Source organism: Nipponia nippon, unplaced genomic scaffold (genome assembly GCF_047370975.1).
Source record: "Nipponia nippon isolate SJK-2023a ecotype South Korea unplaced genomic scaffold, ASM4737097v1 scaffold_4, whole genome shotgun sequence".
In the NCBI taxonomy this organism is placed as follows: Eukaryota; Metazoa; Chordata; class Aves; order Pelecaniformes; family Threskiornithidae; genus Nipponia; species Nipponia nippon.
The window spans coordinates 118,446,684-118,472,141 of record NW_028262358.1 but is presented as its reverse complement, the minus strand read 5'-3'; the positions used below and the strand labels follow the sequence as shown (position 1 = coordinate 118,472,141).

Sequence of the window (25,458 nt, the reverse complement as noted above, 5' to 3'; positions counted from 1 at the left end):
CCTGGTTTTAAATGAAGAGGGGCCCGCTGCCGAGAAACAGGAGAGCTCCGATCTCACGCCTGCTCTATCTGAGGAATCTGCGACGGCTGTTAACTGCTGTGAGTCCTGCATCGGTGCTGAAAATGATCTGGCAGGGTAAAACAGCAGGGCTACAGTGCAGTCAGGACCAAGGAAGTACAGTCAGTTAGGCTCAGACTTCATTTCAGGCACGCATTCTCTCACGGTGTTAAAAATGACAGCAGCCCAACGCGTGGTGAGCTGAACTGCCTCCATAAGGACCCATTGCTGACAACTGCTGCCACCTCCCATAGTGCAAACCTCCTGGCCAGCACTGGCTTGCCTGTTGCTGCTGACCAACGCAGTTTGCTTGCGAGTTTTTGGGGGTATCTGCAGTGTTTCAGTCGCTCAAACTGATCGTTTTCTCTACTCTCTGACATCCTTCCAAAAAGCCAAACTGGAGAATAACCTAAAATCTGCCAGAATATATACAGAGTTTTCTGATCTGTCCTACATCTCCCAAAATGCCTGAGTGAAATGAAAACCTGTTTATAAGAAGGAAGAAAAAAGAAATCCAAATGTTGGCCAAGGGAAGTGTGAGAAAAGGGAGGGAGAGAGGGAAGTGGGTGAAGACAAGTTGTCTCTTAAAAAGTACAACTGTTATTCCCTTTTCCTTCCTTCCTTTATCCTGTCCTGTGGGCTAATTAAATTAGCATGACTCGTACATGCCTGCCATCGCATTACATAGGATTTATTACACACAACTCTTTGTTGAGAATTCTGCCTGTGTGGGAAGTAGCTGAATAAAAAAAAATAATGATGAAAGTCGCAACTTTCAAAGTCTAACTTTTCCTGCTTTACTAGGAGCTAGCACCAGCTGTACAAGTCAATGAAAATTAACCTTCCCCCCTACCCCTTGGATATCCAGTAAACTCAGATTTGATCCGGATGTTCTGATTTCCACGCAGCTAAAATGCAATCAAATGCTTGATTTTGGGGGATAGATTTGCTTAAATTGTATTAATTCACAAGGATAAACACAATTAGTAGAGCTCATTAGCTTGCAAAATGTAATTTATTTTCTTGAATATACCCATTTCCTTGGATGAAGAGCTCCATTAGCTTTATTATATTTGCAAAGCTTATATAAAAATCCAAACCATGGCAACAAAGAGAAAATTGTTACTACACAGTCACAGCAGTCACTTTTCCATGTTAAATAAGTTTGGCATTTATTTGTATTTAAATGAGAGTATCTACCACTATCAAGACCAGGATATGGGGCAAGTACTTATACAGAATATAATTAAAACTAATTCAAGCAACAAATGTGGCCTGAAATTCAAATACCCCCCCAACTTCTTTAACTGAAAAATGATTCAATGTTCTCCCTCAAAACCCCTGTTTATAATCGCTTAATTATCATAACCAGCAATAGTAAGGGGACTGTAGCCATTTACAGTCTCATAAGATGGGTCTGCATTAAGGCATGTCTGGTTCGCTTAGTGCTGTGCTTTAATTTCGCTGTAATATAAAGGCTAGAGAGTGGAGAAAATGAATAAACGGCAAAGTACCTGTCATTACTTGTATCATATCACTGAGGTATTCTACATGCACAATATGAAAGCGGCTGGCGCAATTTTCATACTGTTATCATTTTTGATATTATACTGTCTAAAAGCAGTGACACACAAAAGAAATGCTTTTATCATTTTCAATGCGGGGATGATACTAATTACATCATCTGTCATCATTATACAGCTAAACAAAACTTTTCTTTCATAGAAAACTGCCATTTAGCAAATTAACGGGTAATGACCCATAATATACAGAAGATTGAAATTCAGGAATTACATTCACATTAGTTTGTTTTCTGCTTTCCCCTCAATTTTATTCCCTGATACATCACAAAAACGAAGAGAGATGGAGAATTTCTCCAACTATCTAATTTGCCAATAGCCCTACCGTCCTTCTGGAAATTGGTGCAGGATCATCTCTGTCCATATCAATGCATAGTTTGGTTCTACTTAATGATACAGACTGTCTGCCAAGCCAGTAAAAGCCAGATGTTAGTATACTGATGTGCAAAAAAACTGCCGCTGGGGCTAGATTTTGAAAATTAGACATGAAACAGTGAGCCTACATTTGCTTGCAAATAACGGATGGATGCTTGGAAACCAGGTACTGGAACGTGTGCTGCCTCCTAAAGCCTGACTAGGTCACGTAAGATGATGGCACATAGGAGGCACCTGAGATGTTCCAACAAGGAAGCCAGCAGTAAGGCCAGGTAGGGTAAACACCCCTCCAAGGACCCTCCTGCTGCCTGGACGTTTCTTCATGCCTGGTATAACGCTGCAATGAGCTCTATTGCGGGAAATGTTCAAGTGCCACTATTGAAAGAGAGATCTGGAGGGACTACAAGAGGCACAAACCATTGTGGATGAGCCCTTAGCTCGAACTCCCATGCTTTTGGGAAAGAAGAGGAATAAAAAGACCTCATTTTTCATTGTATCTCATCATGCTACGTTCCTCAACATAGAAGCAGAAATAAAATGTAGGATAGCAGGTGGATAATAGTACAGATTTTAGGTGTGATGTACTTACTACCAAGACAATGCAGCAAATACATCTAAATCCAGAAAAGTACATTTTAGCCCGATCTTTGCTCAACCTGAACTTCTGTGGCCCAGATCAGCTACTTCCTTTCATCATGCACAGACTACAACGTGAGGAAAATTAAAAAGGAAATTCCAGGGTGAATTAAGAACAAAAATAATGGCAAAGACCAGTGAATTTGCTATGAACTAGCCATGTCAGTGGAAGTTTCAGTTATCAGTAGGCGCTTCAGATACCCAGTAAGAGCAGTTGAGCATTTGGCCTTTAATTCCCATCGTCCACATTGGGGTGTTGAGGACTTTTCTCTTGCCCGTAAAATGATTCCCTGACTTAAGTGAAATTCTGAACTGAATGTATCTGTAAAGTAAGGAGGAGTTCTCAGTTCCAATTTATCATTGTTAAAGTGGATTAAAGGATTTTTTATTAGTAACACTTAGAGCTCACTTGTTCATGTACCTGGAGACTTCTACCAGAGGAAACCTTCCCCAGCAGACAGCCTGGCCAAATCAAAAGCTGAAAATGAGCGTGTGATGAGCACATTACACAGGCTGATGAGGACTGCGATGAGCTGGGAATTAGTGAGGAAACCTTTGAGAAAAGATCGAGTGCTGGTGGAAACAGCGTACACGGCACTCTTTTTTTCTGAGTCACTGCTGAACGAAAAAGCTCAAGTACCCTGTGGGACACTGCACTACTGCCAGTGATGTCTCCTGAATGAGGTATGTAAGCCTCTCTCTTAACCTTAACCCTCTTAGTAGGCCTTAATATGTTAAACAGTATAAGACAGCACTGGAAATTATGTGAGATAACAGTGTAAGTAGCAGTTTAACAAACCATGAATTGAAACTGTTGACGATATATGCCCAAATTAGCTTTAGTTATGCTAATGAAAATGATGCCTGGAAAAACATCGGATGTATGACATTCAGACGTGGCTTTCCATGGGCAGATGAGGAAAGCCAGCTTGATCACAAACAGGGACTAGATGTGTTTGCTTACCCCACCGAGATCAACATGTTTCAGTGTTAATAGGCAAATATTGTATTAATTTTAGGTAATTTTAAACCAATAATATCAAAATACCCTCTTAATACAATGACAGTAAAATAATACAAGCGTTGTACTTTGTTATATTGTACTTCCACCAGTGAAGCTGTGCTCATGCCGAGGTGTCTGTCCATCTGCTGAGACTCTTGACCTTATTCCTGAAACTCAGGATGGGATTCAGGTTATGATAAGATATTTAAATTCAAGCCCATTCAAGTTCGTTAGGTGTATAAGCTCCTATAACATCTATGGAAACCTAATCAGTGCAGTCAACAGAGCCAAGAGTGATTCAACTGGGCAACCACAGGAGCTCAGTGCAGTCGCTGCCACACCGGTCCCTGATGCCCTCTGACACGTTCTGGGATAGCCAAGACCCCTACAAATAGCCAGCACCTATGGAAGAGCTGTGCCCTGCCAGTACCAAGAGACCACATAAGATGTACGACAGCCCTCGGATAAACGTGGCCCTAGCTGCCCATATTTAAATGACTGAGTGACATGCCTACTTTCTAAATTTAGGTAAGTCAGCAAAGAAATGTTACCTAACAGACTTGACTGTTGGTTAGGGTTCTTTAAAATAAGACTTCAGTTTTGAATATAAATGATTCTTCTTTCTTATTTACTAACCACATAATAACATTCAAAAATGTCATCATGTCTTTTCCTTATTACGACGTCTTTTTTTACATATTCTGTTATGCATGTAAGATTTTAAGTAAAAGTCTCTTCATCTGTTTTTGGGAGGTAGGTTGAAGGCTCAAGGTAGGTTCCCTGAACTCTCCTGGTTCTGAGTTCACGGCTGATAGACAACTACCAACCCAGCCAAACACGATCTCATTTTTCTTCCCTCCAAACTTGAAATATTAATTTCAGTGTCTTGGCATAGTTCCAGACTATGTAATTATAATCTAGATCCAGACTGCGTAATTATAAATTATATCCTTAAAACCACCTCTCATTTCATTTGGATGCAATGCGGCTACCCCTTTTTCTGTCATAAACACACAGCGTGGTCCCACTCTACTCCAGGGCTGGCTACCTCCCACTGCAGGGTGTAGCTATCTTAAAAACCCAACATTGCTCTCAGTGTGTTCAAAGGGGTTGGAACCAGCCAATGTTACTAACTCAATAAATGCAAAAGGACTTCGTATTTTTGAAATAGGCCCCTTCTCTTAACTGCCTATTAAAACATATTTTGGTATTTAGAATTTGTCTTCTAAATAGGTTAACACATTATTTCCACACTTATATAAAGACACTATATATAAAGTATATAAATAGCCCTTTTCTACTTTAAAACACAAAAAGAAGACTCAGTCTCAGGAAACACCAAATCTTACTGAAATACTGAATCTAGCACTCCAACATCCAAGAATCTGGACAAAAATATACGCTAAAATAATTTCCTGGCTTTAGTAAAATTCTTGATTGAGTTTCCCCTTAAAGCCAAGAGGTGTTCTCAGCACTTTATCTCTACAAAAGTGAATTAAAGCACCTCTGACTGACAACACCTAGAGTCACTGCACATGGTTTGCCTATATGGCCGTTTTGAGAGAGAATAAAAAAGAAAAAAAAGTAAAGTAATGATGGCTTATCCGAAGGCATAAGGGACACTTTCAGGGAAGGGCTGTGGAACTCATATAAGTTCTCACAGAAGAAAATCTTATTGGTATGGGGCTTTAACAGATTGACTGTTCTTGTAATGTACTCAATTTCTACTCACGAGCAGATTTGACTGTCCTTGAATAGCTGATTCTTGGACAGAATGTCAAATTTGCTTTTACCATTCTAGCAAGTAAAATACATCAAGAACCATGTTATTCTGGAGCTGAAGGATCATGAGCCTCTGTTCTTGCTACATTTTGACAAATGACAGATTCCTCTATTTCTTCAGAGTGCAAGGATTCTCTACATACTGATAGTTCAATAGCCGCATCTGTCTAAACCTGAAATCACTTGACTGATTCCTGCTGGAGGTACCTGCTATCCATCTCGCGAAAGTTCTTCTGAAATGCTCCTGAAAAGTGTTTTTCTATTTGGATGCTCATATGGCTTCCAAATCAGAGCTCTAGCCATCCCACAGAAGTACAAAAAAACCCTCAAAGAACTGCACTGTTCATAAAACAGCACAGTTTGGTCGTGATAGGACTACATCTAGCAGAAAAACATCTAAACCCCAGCAAATTCAGCCATCTAGAAAATTCACATCTGTAACCAAGTCCATACAGTATGCAGTAAAAGGCAAAGAGCAGCACCTCCTAGGTTACAGGCAACAGGAAACCACTAGCACTGCTCCTCCATCTGCTTTCCACAGGATGGTAGTGTTTTGTGCAAAACAATCCTGGTTTTAAAGAACATCCACAGCTTGGGGATGCAAGGAACATTTCCCTCTTCATTCACAAGGAAAAGGTCACGCAGAGGAGCTGGGCTTGATGTTGGACTTGGATCCTCTATAAATCAGTCAGACTGAACAGGAGTGTCAGCCCACATTTCTCTTAAGAACTCTTTCATTTTAGCCAATTTTGTCTTTTTCATACCATCTTCCTTATCCTCACCCAAATACTTCAGTGCGCAGGTTGATGGACAAAACAGATTTTTTCTTCCTCAGAAACATCAGAGGAATCATGAATAAAAACATAATGTTCTCTTTAACCCTACATGCTTGGGGTTTTCTGATGATGCCATGCCAACGAGCATTGTGCTAAATACAATGTACGAAGTCTTTAGGCAAACTCTCCAATCTGTTTTAGCTCCTTGGAAAGCATTACACAGTCATACTGTGCAAACTTGACTAAGTATCGTGGCACCCTGTCTAGTCAAACGCTTCTGACTTAATTGTCAGTACACATAGGTGTATGTATATATTGCTGTCTATACTCCTGGTCAAAGACTTATCTTGAACCTCCTGATTTTGTCAGCGGTCGAAGGATACTTCCAGTACAGTAGTAAGCACGTACAACATTACATGCTTTAATTTTCTGAATTTAATATGACAAAACTTCATGACGCTTTTACTTGCACATCTAGATGATGGAAGTTTTTGTCTATGAGTAATCATTCCTGCAAGCTTATGTACCTCCTTCCTAGTGATGATTTCATCACCGTATGATGCTTTCCAGAATATCTCGTCCGGGAGTCTAATGTAATGATTCGTAAATATTAACATGGAACTATATACAAATACCTTGTTACCCTCACTTGGCACAACTAGAAACCTGAATGTATGCATAACACAAAACAGACAACGCAAGAAGCTACTGGGCGGAAAGAACTTAGTTACATATCTTTGTGACAATGCACAGGAACGCAACATACAGAAACAAGCATGTCCATTGCTGGGAAGAATTTTCTTGCATGCGCCATTCAAATTGTTGCCCAAATTATTTCCTACCTAAACAATGAAAGAAAAACTAAAGAAAAAAAAACATTACCACAAATGCTTGTGAACATAAAAACCACAAATCATTCCTTGCTTCATAGTATGTATCCTGTGAACATAGAAGACATCTGAAACAAGCAGATTTGTGGGACGTTACACCAAAACTAGTTTCCTGACAGTTATTTTTGCTTTTGCTTCAGCCAAAGTCCTTGTAACTTTAGTCTTACAAAATATGCACATCAGTTATTTAAAGACAAACAGTTACTTTTTAAAAAAAATATGTCCAGAAAAGCACTTTGAAGATGCAAGGTGTTATGTAATCCCATGTTATTATTATTATTGACTGCAGCTTAAAGCCCGGCCTCGCTGTGGGACAGCAGAGCTTATCATCAGCAATCTCAAGGCACAGCAGGGTAAGAAAAGTCACTATTTGGAAATGTTTGTATTTCACAAATATGTTTAGATTTTTTTTTTAATCTAACATGGGACAGAATCATTCTCATTCTGAATGCAACGCGACAGAAATGATTCTCCTTCATTCAGAGTTCAGGCACTGCTCCATGGAGGACTGCTGATTATCCCAAAAAAAGCATTTCCACTTTCTTGTAGGGAAACCAAAAACCATTTGCAATTTAATAAATCCACTTGTCTGGAGATCTCCAGAGATCACAGAATAGCCCATCTTGAGAACACTTAAGTGTATACACAAAGTCTGGCTTGTTTAGTTTGGACTGAGTGTGAAGTCCTCATTCTCTGTAGTAGCTATAACTTGACTGTCCGTTTTTTAAGTCATGACAGCAAAAGAAGTGGAATTATCCTGCTGTGAGGAGGAAGAAATCAGTGGGAAATTCAAGGAAAGGCCAAACTTGTGGAGAGAATTGACTGCTCAGGAAAGGTAGCTCTAAGGTGGCTCCAGGCATATGAGGACAGCGTGAAAGGGAACAGGTATGTTTCCCGTTGCATCCAAAGGGTTAGATGCAGACAAGGGTTGCATCCAAATATGTCAGGAGTTGAACAAGACAGAGGACGAAGGGAAGACAAGGTCAGAGAAATCAGAAATTAAACATAAGGAGTTCTGAAAGGAGAACAGGGACTCTGCAAGTGTTTCGGAAAATTAATAACCTTCAGAACATTGAAACGCACTTCCAGCTCTCTGCAAGGGATTTTTGGAACAGCATTTGGATGGATGGATAGGTAGCCTGCCCGGAAATTTGGGCTGTATTTATTACAGTCGCCACTTGTGTATTCTATGCCAAAAGGGAGTCTAGATTTTGGTTATCATCCAGCCCCCGAGGGATTTTGCACCTTGTGAGTATAGTGTTGTGTGGCCGGGAGAGAAGATACCAATTCAGCAGAACTCTGCCACCTCTCAGACTTATTTTGAATGCATTTAGTGGCCACTGTCATGGACAAAACCATTTGTTAAGAAACGACGTTCTAAGCAAACCATGTCTTAGACTTCAGGATGGGAAGAAACTCAAGACATCTTTAAATGTATCATTGTCTAACTACCTAAGTGGATCTGCAAGTGATGACATAGTATCATGTAACAGAGTAAAACCAAAGTTCTTCAGCTCTGTACTTTCAAGAACAGACGAATTACAGTTGCAAATCTGGTGCTTACTTAAAAAAACAGGTATAAAAAACCCCAGCATGGAGTAGATGACTTCTAAGAGCAGTTTCAGGGAGTTTTAACACACTTTAGCAATCCCACACTTTTTTTTACAATAACCCTCATAAAATATTGGTAGCAGTGAGAGGCTCCTGCTCCAGTTGAAACTTGGAAATCTCAAGTCACTCACATACTAAGAACTGTCAATCAAAAGAGAATTTGATGACCTTCTTTATGCTGTACGTTTAGCAAGGCAATGTTCTAGGACTATTACAAGTCCTCTTTGACTCTTCAGTGCACTAAATCACTGTCTGTCATGACCTGACTGATAGTGGCATTAAAAGACAGGGCAGGAATTACTGAAAATACTCCACCTGGAACACAGAAAGGTGAAATGTATTTCAATCTCACTCAAGTGATGGCTTAGATACCCTCATCAACTTTGCAATTCTGTTAAGATTATTCTAATGACAGAAGACTGTAATTAATCTTGAAAAAGATTTGATTTTACAGGACCTGTTCAAGCAGTTTGCTTTAAGTTCATTACTGTGCGTGAACATGCTAAAACATGAGCCAGCAATGTGCCCTTCCAGCAAAGAAGGCTAATGGTATCCTGGGCTGCATTAGGCAAACTATTGCCAGCAGGTCGAGGGAGGTGATCCTTCCCCTCCGCTCAGCACTGGTGAGGCCACACTTGGAGTGCTGTGTCCAGTTCTGGGCTCCTCAGTACAAGAGAGAAATGGACATACTGGAGAGAGTCCAGCAAAGGACCATGAAGATGATGAAGTGACTGGAGCATCCCTCCTATGAGGAAAGGCTGATAGAGCTGGGACTGTTTGGCCTGGAGAAGAGAAGGCTCAGAGGGATCTCATCAATGTATATAAATACTTGACGGGAGGGTACAAAGAGGATGGAGCCAGGCTTATTTTGGTGGTGCCCAGTGACAGGACCAGAGGCAATGGGCACAAACTGAAACACAGAAGGTTCCTTCTGAACATCAGGAAACACGTTCTTACTGTGCGGGTGACTGAGCACTTGCCCAGAGAGGTTGTGGAGTCTCCATCCTTGGAGATATTCAGGAGTCATCTGGACATGGTCCTGGGCAAACAGCTCTAGGTGGCCCTGCTTGAGCAGGGGGGCTGGACCAGACAACCTCCAGCGGTCACTCCCAACCTCAACCAGGCTGTGATTCTGTGAACTCTTATGCGTCATTACCAAGTTGAGCTTACAAACAATCACTAGTCATCTGTATCTTGGTACCAGTTAGGCTGCCCCAGAAAATCAAGACTATCTCAAGGAAAACACAGTAAGAAGCATGTATGATGCTAACAGACCTCCATGCTAACCTAACTCTCCTACAAGAAATAGGAGATAGAATGCACTATTATTTCTATTGTAGACTTCCTTCCCCACAACTACATTCATACATAGTCATATATATATGTATATACATGTACACACACCCCCTAAAATTTTATGTATAATTTTGTACCTATTATTTTGTATAATCTATCTATTTATCTACATACATGGCTATATCCATGGAAAGAAAAATAAGGGAGATTTTCCTAAGGTGATACAGGACTTGTATTCTGGTGCAAGGCAGAGAACTGAAAACAGGCTTTCTAGAGTCTTCATCACGCATTACCCTTTAATTAATGTTATTAGAATTCCAAATACTAGTTTGCACTTTGAATTTAAACATCTCCCACCCCCCAGCATTCATGTCTAGAACTAGGTACACTCAAAGAATTGCAGGTCAAGCTGAAATCCCTTTGAAAATTCAGCCTTTTGTGAAGAAAAAGTTGATGGTTATTGACAAAATGTTGCAGTCTACCTTGTTACTATTCATGATTAAGGAAAGTAAATATTGTCTGAGGTCTAATGAGAATTCCAATGCAATAAAGTCAAGTGTGAAAGGTGCAATCAATAAGTGATGATGCAACAGTATTCGTTTGCAGTTTTGTTATTGTTTAGTTCATGGTATTTGGTGATGCTTGAAAATGAAGTGTTAAGAAATTAGTGTTACAAGGATTAACATTCAGATTTTATTTCTGATACTGTTATGTTTCTACAGTCATTACATTCTGAACACTAATTAACATCTGATTTCTTTTCCCACTAGTTAAGGACTGCAAACCAAAGAATTCTAGAACAAAAATACTATGGAAATAAACATCAATATTATCCATGAACATCACAAATTAAAACCCATGATGTCCATGGCTAATTTTACACTGCAGGAGAAAATACTGCAATGAAGAACTGTATTTTCCTCATTTTTTGTGTTAGCGACTATGCTTCAAAGTATATCAAGTTTACGAAGAAAGTATCTTTTCAAATGTATAACAGATCTCAGAGTCTAAGCTGGAACACTTACGTCCTACATATGGCAGGGCTATTCACCAAGGGTTCAGTTTTGGATTTACTACAAGTCTTGGATATAAAGAAGCATACCGCCCTATGAAAAAGTCAAGGACTAAATCTCAGTTACTCAGTTATTTCTGCAAGGAAGCCAATCTCTTCTTGTCCTTCATCAGACTGATTAATTTCTCTCCGTTTGGGCTCAACTGGATTGGCAGGCACATAGACATTGGTCTCTGTCACTGTGCCATGGCATGGGATGCCGGCACCTTGTGTCAGAAACTGAAGGGACGATTTCCATCCCACCCTCTTCTCTGCAGGCATGTTGTGCAAGCGACAATTTGTGCCGGCACATCATGTAGCCTGAAGATACTGAAATTATGTTTGAATATTATTTGCAACTCTGTATTTTCTGAAGAAGCCACATAAAAATTTAGCTATACAAACTTCAGTGGATCTTCACTGAATATGTTCACAATGAACAACTTTATGGTTCTGAATATTCTGCTTTATTAACTCCCCTGGCACGTAATCTTTAGATTACAGAGCAAGACTTAGGACACGGATAGAAAACAAGGGCCAATTCTGTTCTAAAATATTAGGTTACATGTCTGTGTTAAGGTGACACGGGTTTTGAAGTCAGCTAGGAGTATTTGGCATAAATCCCATCCAAAGGGCCATTACAGGCCAAACGAGACACCTCTCAAAGCTGCTGTTGATTGTGTATGGTGAAAGATTCCATGCATTTCATAAGGCAGCTCTACAGTTCTTCACGCATTGCTAAAAGCAATAATTACTTTGAAACATTATTTATGTCTCCCATAATGTGACTGCTTTATAAATTCACGAAGTAAATGGATCATGTAGCTAAACTTAACATTCGTATTTAACATATTACAGAAGCAATAAAAAATCCCTTCACAGAATATAACCCATCCAGACCAAGAAGATTCTCTAATCCATGCAAAAATTATTTTCTTACAAGTAGTTTCAATGGAATTAGGTGGGAATTAGCTGTGACACTGTAAAAAGAATGACAAATCTCTTTTATATCACAATTCTTGTTATCAAAATGTATTTTTTGCAGAGTCACAGAAATGACTTGACTCCCAGTCACATAAGTGAGATCTCTTGACCTATTGCAAATGACACGGCACACTAGCAGTGCCTTTAACTTTTGGCAGCTTCTTTGTTTACTTTTGTTTAGAAACAGCTACGTAAGAAACCTAGTTCTGCATGAATACAGTATAATGTGGCCCCAACATGTACACAGCCAAATGAAAGATAATTATGGGAAATAAAACATGATGTTTCAAATCGGCTCCCTAATAAAGTCTAAAAATATAAGAAACCCTATTGTATTAACCAGCAAGAACTGCTCTTTCACTTAAGGGATAGTTGGGTAATTATTCAAACCTGTACAAGACTGGATTGTCAAGTGAAATAATAATACAGAGTATCTCAGGATAATGAGATAGATCTTAAGGCCATTAGCAGTGGCTCTTATTATAATACTGGGCAAGGTTTCCCAAGAAAGAGAGAGAATATTTAAATGAAACTTGTAGAGAACTAGTTTGAACTTGTATATTTGAACAGCTCAGTACTGTCTCATAGTTTCCATTCCTTCCCGGAGAGGAAGGTGCCTATCATGTAAGACTGTGAAATCAGTCAGGTTTTAGAGACTGAAATCCCTGAGGGAAGAAATTAAAACAAAAAATGATTTGAAAATTGAGCCACACTGAAATCCATACAGTTTATATTAAGAATCTTATCCTAGCAAGTTTTTAAGGCCTGGTTAGACACCCAGTTGACTTCTCTTTCCTGATTCTTTCTCTCATTCAAAACAACCAAACCCAACATATATCTTCTCTGACTAGGTTTGACAAGGAGAATTATAGCTTTAGAAGTAAGGGCTTTTAAGACTGGAAATGGAGGAAGAGATGACTTTTTCTCTATAAAATACGTCCTGTTTATGAGACATTTGTACATGCATGCTTCGTTATCTTATGTTTGTTTGTTTTTAATCACCACAGGAACAGGTATAACTCAATAGCTGAACGTCATAGAGAAGCTAGCTAATCCCTGGGAAAACAGTTGTCTGGATTGCAGTTTATAAGGTACAGCATGGCTAATGCGTCAGCAGTTGTCATGGATTAGAAATACTGCTTGTTTTAATACTCTCCTTACGAGCCCCTCCTAGGTACGAAGGTTTCCAAACACCAGACCAGAGCCAGGTCTGGCATGCCTGGCATGCTCCAGTGAGGAGCTCTCCTCCTCACCGCAATGGCACCTCACCTCCTCGGCTGACTGCGCTCAGCGGCGCTCGGACAGTTAGACTTGACCAGGGTTTACAGCAGTTGAAGCAAGAACGCTGATTAAGACTTTGCAAATCAAATATTAAAGGACTGATTAAATATTTTACGATCTTTTTACTTAGGCTCTGATTTGAAGTTTACTTCATCTGCTAGCCAGAGATATGCTGAAGGTTAATTGATGGAGGAAGAGTAAATAACAGCTGATGCTACTGGCCCTAAGTATGCAAGGCATTTAAGAGTATTCCTAACCTCAAGTGTGCAGTCACTGACATGCTCATTTGTCTCACTAGGTTAGTGTCACTGAGGCTCAGATATGTGATCAAATTACCACAGTGAAAGTGGTTTAAGCTTATGTGGTTTTCCTTGTATTGTATATTCGCACGTCTCCAATGACACCAAGTAATCCTTTAAATTGTGTTAATTTGATCATGTATCTGAGTACCCAGTCCAGTAAATTGGGACAGGTGGCTATGAAAAGTGGAGATGATGCCTTTTGGAAGACAAATAGCTTCCACGGAGAAGAGAGACATCCAGCAGAACCAATATAGCTCAGGCTACCAGGATTAGAGTATAAATCTCTCCCCTTTCTCCTCCTACAAAATCAAGGGTTTGCAACTTAAAAACCTGACCTGACAAATTGCTTTTGTGGATTTTGATTTTTTTTTAAAGGAGAAGAATTAACAAAACTCTTATAAAGCAATTGTTGGTGAATTTTTTGCTACCTGACTGGGCCAGTATCACTTAAAGCCCACCTAGATCTTCAAGAAAAATTCAGAAGCTCACCATCCAGCAAGCATTCTCATCATATTTGGTGCTCGGAGTCGAAAATTTAAAAGCAGTCCAAATATTTAGCTTTGGAAAAGTACTTTCACTTTTACTTAACGCCTTTTCAAGAGACATTTGGTAAGGATTTGCACATACCAAAGTACAATTTATGTAATGAGTAAGAAGAGTTATTGGACTAATCATTTTTAACAGAGATTCCTTGTCTTTAATACAGAGCTGCACAATAGAACTTAATAGCTTGTGGCAAGTAAATAATTTACACATGGATTGCGTCTGAATACAAATGTATACATAAAATATCACAGACTTAATGAAGCCTTTGGGGTGTTTTTTTTAAAATCAATTTAATTGATTTTGCTGATAGGTCCGCATTTATATTTTTGTAAGCTACATTTCGCTTTACCTGCACATGTGGCACAGTCATGATTTTTAAGGGAGGTAGGGAAAACTCTGCAAATGAAATTAGAAACTAAGTACACAAAGCGTAGGTATTTTTGAAGTGTCTAGGGCAAGACACTCGGAAATAACACTCCAATGTGACCCAACAGTGTGGCTCATTTAGAAAACACTTATCAGAAAAGGTCAACCTCTCAGGAACGCTCATGACTATTCAGGGTGTTTTGCAGCATTTGAGCCCAATGAAGCTGGTAATTAAGAGTTTTCCCCTTAACGCTGAACGTTTTGGGCTGTTCAGCTTCAGTCAGCAGGGTTACTTGCATTTGGCTTGGGCTCCTACTAGAGGGGGAAGAAGACAACGGTTGAAGAAGAAGGTTAGCGTTGTGACTAATGCACAACCAAAGCCAGAAGGAAAGTGGCTGGATGGAAACATGGGTGTGTGTTTCAAAGGGAGAGGCACGGGATGATGGCTGCTTTACCATCGGGAGCACCAGCTTCTGGTGGGCCCAAAAGCTGTTTTTCACTACAAAATACGCCCACAGCTCATCCTCTCTCTTTCTAATGCACTGCTTTTTGTTGTCATTAACTCATAAAAGCTATGCATTAAAGGAAAGCACGGAGACAGATGCTGGAGCTGGGGTGGCGGGCCCGAAGAGAGCAGCAGGGAGTCCCGGGGGTCCGCCGCCATCCTCGGCCCCGCCGCCCGCCCCTGCCTGCGTGCCCCGCGGGGCCGAGCCGGCCTGCCTTACCTTTGGGGTGCCAGGGGTCCGTGAACTCGTACTTCCCCACGCCGATTGTCCGCAGCATCTGCACCCCGTTGGTGTTGTCCGGGCCCCCCGCCGCGTTGGGGGGCAGCGGGGCGGCCGCCTGCCCGTTGGTGGCGGGAGCGCTGCTGGGCAGGGCAGCCGAGGGCAGGGCCGGCGGCGGCGGCGGCAGCATGGGGCAGGCCAGGTGGCCGTTGCCCACCGCCCCGGGGCCCGGGTGGGCCACCGGGCCCACGCCGCTCATGGAGGACATGCTGAGGGGCTGGCTGTTGGTGTACAAGGGCTGGCTCTGGAGGTTGACCACCATGTTGCTGAGGGGCTGGGAGGGCTGTGGCTGGAGCTGGTAGTGGGCCGGCATCAGCGGGAGCTGGGGGGTGACGTGCGGAGGGAGGGAGGGCGTGACGCCGATGACGGGGGCCTGGACGTTGGCGGCTGGGCTGAAGGTGGGTGGCTGCGTCATCCCGTAGGAGTGCGTGATCAGGGCGGGCTGGCTGCCTGCTGCCACCGTGGTGACCCAGGGTGCTGCACCTGCGGCACGAAGGAAGGTCAGCAATGGCGGTGGGCTTGGCACGGGGGAAACCAGAACAAAAATACCCCGCTCCCGCCTTCCTCTCCTGCACACGCGTCCGCTACCGAATTGCGCCGACGCGCCCTTCTCCTTCACGATATCTAAAGCGGTTCAGGCTCTGGAACCGTTCCCAGACGGTAAGTGCATAAAATTGCTACGGCAATGTGAGTGCAATTGTTAAAATACTCATCAGGTGACATGCGGCATGTTTGCGGTTTTATGTATTTTGCACTTTATGCAGCTTAAGCGCACGCTTCCAAGAAAATTAACCTCTTTCCCCACCGTGCTTTCATGGCTCCCTGACAAACACTCTGTGTGTATAATAATGGTGCTCCAGCCACTACAAAGAGATTGTAATTAGGCGTCTGGCATAGTAGCACAATGTATGATATGTGTCTGGAAGCTGGAAATCATTTCAGGTAGTTCTGGACATAAAAGAGGTCTTAAAGTATCACAGAGTGTCTTTTCGTCTAGTGAAGGCAGAGAAGGAGACAAAAACCCACTCTAATGAACTTGCAGGCATCTTAATACATTTATATTAGCCCCAGCACAGAAGAAACTTGAGGGGTCTTTACAATGAGAGAAAACCCCGCTAAAGAATAAAGAAAGGGCTCACAATGAAGTCTAATTTGCGGAAGTAAATGGAGATAGTGCATTGAATTTGCTTTGAACGATTTTCCCTTGTAGAATTACAAGTAAGATTAGAAACATACCTGGGTTTTCATTCTCCCTCATCTGTTTAGATGGAGGCTCATCAGTGTCCCAGGGCGTGGACTGATTGATGGGTGTCTGTCCCCACCTGACGCTCGTTGCAAGTCCTTGAGGCTGATTTTCAGTCTTGGAAATGCAAGGTGTCTACCAGAGAGAGAGAAAAATACAGAATAAAAATGTTTAGACTATTGGGAATAATTACCATTCCTCATACCTAGTAGCTTGCTTGTTTGTTACAGTCCAAGACGATATCCTAAAATCTTTAAATATCATTCTCGTCCAGGCTTGCATGACATGTTCGTATGGAGAATACAATACATTTGAAAAAAATACTTCAGGAAATTTAATAAATCCACCTTTAAAAATAATCCACAACAAATTAGCATTTTCAGAAATAAGTTGCTTCTTTTGCCTTGAAAATAAAAAAAAACCCACCACATATGGTAATATCCATTCAGTCACGGCTTACATAAAATGGGACAGTCTTCTGTTTGCTCAACCTCTTCCAAAAATGGTGAGTTTTGTTTAGCAGAAGGCAGAACAAGAGAGACTTATTTACAACCATAGGACAAATTATTGTGGAACAGAGAAGAGAAGTCTTAGTATTTACTGTCTGTCAACCCTTAAAATTGAATGCCAATAAAAAAAGGCAGCATAACAGTCATTGGCTGCTAAAGTGGGTATGTTGGCAGTTCTTCAGAGATGTTAAAATAACTGTAAAGTAGGGGAAGTATCAGGGCTGAATAATCATCAAAGGGGATATGATCTGAAAGAGATCTCTTTATAAAGAAACTATTACGTGGATTTAAATGCTAAGCCACCTCCCCCCTGCAGTTTTCGGAGATCTTCCCAAACAACCATGCTTTTGCTGAGAAAAGGCCTGTAGAAAACGCGGGTGCCCTGACAGGTCTCGTTTGTTTAACTCTGCAGCGTATTTCATTGCTGGAAGATTAAAAGTTTTCTTGTTTTGTTTTTACTGGTGTCAGAACCTCTAAACCAAGAAAACGGAACCAGCTGCCTATTGCTGAATGAGTATTGAGGACTGAAGCCATAAAGAACAGGAGACCAGTCTGAGCAATTGCTTGTTTGCCTTACATCTGGGAAGTAATTTGGCTCCGAGACGGGGGTACAGCGGCTCCATAAATGTCCTGGGTCACACAGTACCACTGAAATCTCTGTCAACACCAGCAGCTTTTTTTCCCATCACCAGTACCTCATTCACCCCATGAAAAGAAGCCATTAGCAGACCATTTATGCCCTCTGCAAATCCATGCACACCTTCCCCAAGCCCATCAGTCATTCCTCAGCTCTTTAAATCCACTGGAGGTGTCTGCATTCAGCGGCTTCCTCCTGCCCTCCCTTCTGCCCCACTGACTTCTCTGCCAGCTCTTCTCCCCTGCTCCAAGGGCTCTCTCCTTCATCCAAATGCCTCCGACATCTATCACGCACTCCCTTTTCCACCTGAGCTTTATCCTCCTTGGGCTCTGGGAGTCAGGAGTCCTGGGCGCAGACCTTGATGGAGGACAGGGTTTTTGCTGGGCTGCTCTCTTTGCTCCCAGAAGCCACAATAGAAATACTTGCCCCACTAGAAATGCTATACTTTGTTAAATGCAGGTGGTCACAGGGAAATGTGATCCTTAATGGTTTTTTTTGTACAGAATCTGGAAGTGAGAATTTGCAGCTTGTGTCCAAATTAATTTTTCTTTTTTCCAAGACGCAGCAGTTTATCTTTTTTTTTTTTTTTTTGTAAAACTTTAGCTTCTCCAGTTTTTTTTCTATTCTACTGGCAACAAGGACAATGACATCCACGTTTGAGATTCACATTTCCTTCTGCCCCCACCATTTCCATTTTCTTAACTTTTCAAACCTTCTACAACTTTTGCAATTGAAATAAAAATGAGAGTTAGGAAAGGCAAAAAGAGAGGACATGCAGACAAGCAAGAGCTTTAAGATTCCTTCTGTTGTATTCACGGCAAAGAAAGGGCAGTAGGGGAAGAAATAAATCTCAGTTTTGAAATGCTTTCTATTTATAAGTTATCCTGAGAAAAGGCTTCATCTGAATACCTTTCGCTTTTACATTGTACTAGGTCTTTGATACGGGAGGATATAACGCTGTTGGTGGTTTACCAGTTCACGTTAGCAGTATCCCTTTGGATCTAGCTAAACTGTTTAACTGTGGCCAAAGCACTCTGCAGTAGAAAAAGAAAGAAGAAAAAAAAAGCACCACCAGCATTCTCTGCCTATAAATCAGCTAAGATACTTCCCCCAGAAACACTATTATTTATCCCAAAGCAAAGCTTTAAAAAACAGTAAATGCAATATAGAGAACTGGGCATTTTTATGAATCATCAAAGACGGATAGGAGGATTCAAGACTCAAATCATGTCCCGCACGTTCCACATGTGGCATCTGTGTGTTGCATTTCTTTGTTGTATGAACTGGGTCTTATAAGTGGGTTTGAAATACATACTTCTCATTGTTGTGTGGCATTGTCAAGATGTGCAGCATCTTGTGTAACTTTGTTACATCCCCAAGCTGCTTTAAAACAGTGTTGGTCTAAAACAAGAAAAAAATATTCCTGTACCTGAAATAATACAGACCCACACACATGCTACGCTTTTAAAAGAACCCATATGTTCTGTACAGAACGGGTAAGAAAGGGAGTATGTGACACAGCTCTCCTAAATCCTACAAAAATCCGGTTGCCTATTTTGCAAAGGAAAGCTTGCTTTCCAAAAAGCTAGAGTACCAGATCAGACACATTTGAAACTGGTGGGGTTTGCACCCAAATCTAGATCTAATTCCATACTCTGAGCATTAATAAAGAGGAAGGAGGTTTGCAGGTCTGATGTCAATAAATACCTCTCCTCTACTTCCACAAAATCCTAGTTTTTTCCACAATTTTTTTCACTAAATACACTCACAAACCCTGCTTCTTAGAGGCTCAGTGGATTTAAATGCACAAGACCAGCACATTGCTTTCAAACTATACTCCTGAGCTTGTATTTATTTGATCAGAAAGAGCTAGAGATTAGTTGGTATGAAATCAAAACACACATTCATGAAACACATTTTAGACAATAATGGTGGTGGAAACAGAAAAACAGCTTATTGAACTTCTTTTTTTTATATATATATACTTCTGGTCTCTGATCTAATTTCTGCATTATTTTTCTTAATACATGAAGGATTACATTACAAGTGTTACATGTCTCTGATCCAATTGCAGCAATTACCGATTTGCCTATCTGGAAAACAAAATTATTTCCAACGTTATCAAACAGAGGAACTTTCTGTCCATGCGCTCGGGCACACAACAGTGCTCTATTTGATGCTTTTAATGTACAACACAAACGACAAAAAAATGGCCTGTATTATGCTAGTTGTGCAGGGGGAAGAGATGTGTTCCATTAGTGATCTGCAGACTTCACAGAAACTAATTGTACTATGTTACACTTTTATCTTTAGCTTTCATGTCAGATGCTTGTTTGAATTAAACACGAAACACATGAAAAAAGGAAATGCATTACAAAATCTACTGGGTATACATTTTAAAATACTGCCAAATGTCTATTTACGTGAAAAGACAAGAAGGTTTCTAAAAGGTCTGTTGAAGCCTGGCTAGTCAACAGCAGCATTGGCTATTTAATTGCCTGAAATTCATGGCAGACTACAAAGATTACTACAGCAATCATCAACATCTTTGTAGCACCTCTAAAATGTTCAGTCTGGGCTCTTTGTCACGGATGGAGTACCCCAAATCCAAATCTGAGGATTTTTTCCCTCTTTTGTTTGAAATAACCATTAAGAACAAATAAAATTTTCAGTTGAAGCTTGCATGTCACCTCATGCCTGCCACTTTGAACGCCAGCAGTTAGCAACCTCCCAGTTTTAAGGAAATTAACTGCAATATAGATGTACAGGCAGAACGGAGCAAGATGGAACAATTTCAGAACTACATGAGACTAACACAGACAAGTTGCCAGGTTGTCGATTTTTTGTAGCTCAAACAGTCATAAACCATGGCCCACAGGCAACAGTAATTGGTGTACAGCTGGTCCACTGAACCTTATTAAATTAAAACATTAAAACCCTTCAGATTCATGGGGCTTTGCAGAATATCCACAAGAAAGTTCGTGAGTTCACAGCAATCAGCTGGTGCTAAAGATGGGGAATTAGTGATTTGGTCTATCCTGCATCAGTTTACATGGTTACTGTTAAGTGTTCAGAAGGCGTAGCTACAACTACGCCTGACTTTAAGCCCAAAGTTTTACAAATCTTTGATGAAATAAGACCTAAACTTTTAGTAAGAGCTTTTTTACATCAATGGAAACATAAAACGTACTGCACTACTGCCAACATTACAGAGTATGTTAGTGGAATTAAAAAAATCCAACACAACAACCACCAAAAATCCAACAACAAAAATTCCAATACAATTTTCCCCAGGCTCAACACCACCAAACACTTCCTGGGAGGTCCTTACAAACACATTTGAGCCATTTCCCCAAAGGCTTGTAAAACTGCCGACATACATCCTGCTACAGCTCAGAGTGCTAAGACCTATTCAAACAGTTTCGTGAGCAAAAAAGAACTAATCTGGATACAGGGATCCTATTTGTGGTTCCCAGCAACCAAAATTATTTTACTATGGCCTTCATTTAAAGTGATGGATGAGAAGTAGCGATTCTCTGTTCCAATTATCCAAAAGAGATTGGGAATGGCAGCTTAATACTAAGATAATGTATCCAATATGCAACCCACTCTATTTTCTCTCCCCATTGAAAATAAAAAGGCTAAGACACATGCATGCATAGAGGCAAACATTCCCTCCCACAGATTCAGGTTTTATGGCCTGTCATGGGTAAAAGCAACTTCAATTTAATGAGGGAATTCCTTTTAAAGCTGTTAGCTGTGCCTCACTCTAACAAGTAATGACTGGTGGCCCTGGTTGGGTTTTAAGCCTGAACGTGTCTGGTGCTCTAAAAAGCTCAGTGGTCTCTGCACCAAAGAGTTTATGGTCTAATTTGTAGTTCACGGTGCTAAATATTGCATGAAACAGGTATTATTTGTGTGCATGAGGCATGCATGTAAAATCTGAACCACACAGGGATAGACCACCTGGGGTAAATTCCTATACCATGTTGGACAGGATCCCAAGCATATTTCTGAGTCTAGTCCATGGCCAAAGAAAGTCTTAAGGATGGATGCAGAGCTTTTAAAGATGCAACGATGACAGCAACATCTCCCTAGCATTGGCTGTTCGGCTGGGCTACAGAAAGGAAACTGTTGTTTTAAGAGAGGGATGTACTGTAATGTATTAAAAAACTAAGAGATACGGACAGGCCAGTGTGCAAGAGGAATAGAACGAGCTGTCCTGCAGTAAAACCTCATTCAAGAACTTGCTCATGGGTGGAGAGAAGAACTCATCTACCTTACAGTTCCCATCACCAGGCAATTCTGCGATGACACAGCGTTGTTTTTCTCTTTCCAAAGCTAATGTGGGAGCAGTGAGAAAGAGAATAATACAGTTAACTCATAGGAAAAATGTTGCTGCCCTGCATAAAAGACAAAAGAAGTCTTAGTTCCCTCTCAGGTGGAAAGAATAATTCAATACTGGCATCTTAAACACCACCCAGCGACGAGCCAGCAGCCAGTGTGAGCTCTGGAGCACTGAGGTACAGCCTCCAGGCGAGACACATGGCTTAGCGGCGGGGTACGGTCTGCATCCATTCCCGTTTTTCGGAGGATTTAAAGACACCCCCCACCTTGAGGTTAATGACACAGGCTTGGAGAAACCTGTGAGTGCAGTGGGGCCCACGTCCCAGACAGGCACAGCACAGCTGCCTCCATCCAGCCCTGACCCCAGCTCTGTGCATAGCGGAGCTTCTCCCCACCCAGCCTGTGAGCTGCTAAGGCGGCAGATGTATAAGCATGTCCAGCTTCTTCCCCCCACCAACATCAACCCCTTCTTTCCTGGGCTGAGCCTCTTTGCCATCTCATTCGCATTTGTGCCTCGATTACCCTCCTAAATAAGACAGTCAGCATTCCCAAGCTCTGACAATGCAATGAAAGATAACTCCATACCGGGAATGGGTCACATGCTACTGTTTCATTAATCCCTTCTAAGGCTCCCTATCCGCACTGGCTGCAGGTTTGGGGAGGCAAGAGGAGGAATGAGGTTATGGAAAAGGGGGGAGAAAGATGGGATAGAAGAAGGTTGTGAATTGACCATAGGTGGTATCTATTTCTTTCTGCTGGCTGCACCGCCCAGGACAATGACTTCTCTCACACCAGTGCTCCAGTTAGGTGCTCAGCATTAGGTGGGAATGAATGCAGGATCATGGAATGGTAAGAAGCGCTTCATAAATGGCACTTTGTATTCTCTCTTGGCAAATTTCACCAGCAGAGGCTCAGGTACTCACCCAGCTGCCTTCGTTTCTCAGCGAGAACATCAGGGAACGGAGCTGAGGTATCGAACCGAGGTCCCGGCTGCGACACTTGCTGCTCCAGGACACCAGGGACATCAGCGCACGACACTGGGTTCGAGCACAGAAGCCCCACTTTAGCCTGAGCAGAACCCCCTCTGCTAACACGGTCGGCATGCAGATCAACCCCAAATCAGAGCAAAGCTACGAATGCAAAATCATCTCACAACGGAGGAAAACGCGCAACATCAGGAACAACGTGGCAGCACGTACTACAGAGAACATGCACTATGCAACGCCAGAGGGCTCTCAGAGATCCTGCAGGCATCCCATGGCAGAGGCAGATAAATCCAGTTCATCATAAGTGCTTTTTGTCAGAGGGCAAAAGGAAATATGGGTAATAATGGAATAAGCGCTTGTCAGACCAGAATCCCAAGGGAGTACAAAGGATGTAACCCTTGTGTACTGGCGAAGCTACTCGGGAATGACCTAATGGCAGATTGCTTGAAAACTGAACATTTATCTTGAATGCAAATGCTGGCCATTGACAGGTTCAGAAGTCACTCCACATGGCATTTTTCTCCCAAATTTCCCATGGACTTCTTCTGAATTATCCAAACAGGACCCCAAGTTTCATTCTGTATCAGGGCCTAAAGCACTAGAAATAAAGAGAAGAACGCTTAAAAAGTAAAAGCTGTGTCACTTTAGGCTCCAATCCCTGCATTAAGTTACTTCTACAAAAGTTCCCCTTTGTTGTATTGGATGCCGACATTTTACATTCAAGCCCTCTGAATTCAGTGTTTCAATTGTAGTACACACTCCGTGGCAGGAAAGTGCATGTTCTCTGCCTACATAGCAGGCACATAAAAAAAAAAGAAAACAAAAGAAAACCAAGATAAGCCTGTGAGTGTTGAACAGTGCTGCACGATATTACTGATTTATTAACTTGGCTTGATCAATAAGGCTATCATCAAGGGCACGTTTAGTCTGCACATAAATTTTACTTTCTAACAAGCACTTTTGTGTGCTCACTTTAGTTTCCATAATCTGATCCGGGTCTCAGGAAGCTTTCTTTAAAGGAGAACAGAGAATTCTTTTTCTAAAAAAAGGATCAAAGTATACTCGGTCAACTCTCAAACAAAAGGACAGTCAGTACTGTAGAAACAGCATGCTTACCTTTCACAGCAAAAAGAAAAATAAGCCTAGAGGTCCAAATTTATCACTGCCTTAAGTTCATCAACATCAACTGAGCTATTAAATCGTGGCTGAATTTGGCTCACAGCAATTTAAAAATTTCAACTTTCTTTGAGAGTCTTCCATCAGTAAGATGCTAATTTAATGCATAATTTAAACTCCACTGTCCTCTAACTCAGCGTTTGTAAATAATTAAAAAAGAACTAAAAATCCTTTTACATTTATAAAGCTGCCCCCCTTTTTCTACTGCAAAACAACAAAGGCTTTCCAATCAAGAATTTATTTATTCTCTAAATCTGAAAGTAAAAGCCATATAAAAGATGAGGAGAAACTGATTTACAAGATAAAACAATTAGCTCTGGGATATGTACATTAAGACTAATAAATTTCACATCATATTTTAAGGGAGTGGAGGAGGAATCCCAGATATATTAGACTTTACTCAAATTCTATTGAAATGTTCAATTAAGAGCATCTTACGAAGGTAAGTTATGCAGTCACTAAAATTAAGATGTGAAAAACAGGATTAGAGAGCTGCATCTCTCAAAGAGGCTATACACTTTAATAATCCATCCCTTTTCTTACACACAAGATAACATCTAAAACCTGGCTCTTCCTGTAATTGCTCCGGTCATGTTAAAAATTTGGGTTGTGCAGGAGAAACACAAATGTATTCCACAGTAATAAATACTAAAATAATATACTGAATTCCCTTTTAATCCAAAATCACATATCTCAACGGTTCCTATTAAAATCTTTTTTTTCTGTGCAGACAGATGAAAATGCATTTTAAGACTCAAACAAGTCTGTGCAAAAACAGCTCGAACCCATCAATCTCCCAGTTGGTTCTTAAAAGAAGCTAAACATTCACCAAGCTGTTCCGACCAGACGTGACTGGCAGATCCTTTTTGGGAACGAGGTCTCAAGATGCAACCCTGCTTCCATTCAGATTCATAGCTTTAATAACACAAGAAGTTCAGCGCAGGATCAGGCAGTTGGGCGGTCATTTAATTTGATTTACAATAGAGTGCTAATATATGTTTTTTCTGGAAACACAGTCACTGTTTTCTCCAATCTTTCCGCTCTGTAGGTTTTACATCAAAGCATTCCTGCTCATTTTGTTTCTGTATCTCCATGCTACCGGTAGGAAGCTGCCCAGTTCTCCTGGTTTCCTTCAGCAGAACTGATTCGTGGACTAGCATGAACGCTTCAGCTGCCTCAACCATCATCCTTCTAAAAGATTTATGGCAAACACATCGCATACCAAGCTATAAATCTAGC

At 41.2% G+C, this 25,458-nt stretch overlaps 1 protein-coding gene across 6 annotated transcripts in view; it reads right to left on the bottom strand.

Annotated features, from left to right (window-relative positions):
* KLHL29 (kelch like family member 29) overlaps positions 1–25,458 on the bottom strand; it is a 405,515-nt gene that overhangs the window by 126,674 nt on the left and 253,383 nt on the right. For 3 of the 6 annotated variants that reach the window (XM_087775206.1, XM_087775204.1, XM_087775203.1), the window contains 3 exons: positions 22,981–23,094; positions 16,558–16,699; positions 15,262–15,804 (listed from right to left, as the gene is read on the bottom strand). In XM_087775206.1, coding sequence (XP_087631332.1) covers positions 15,262–15,804; positions 16,558–16,699; positions 22,981–23,094 — 799 coding nt within the window. The remainder of the gene's footprint in view (positions 1–15,261; positions 15,805–16,557; positions 16,700–22,980; positions 23,095–25,458) is intronic. The other 3 variants (XM_009467313.2, XM_087775207.1, XM_087775205.1) reach the window with 1 other exon arrangement.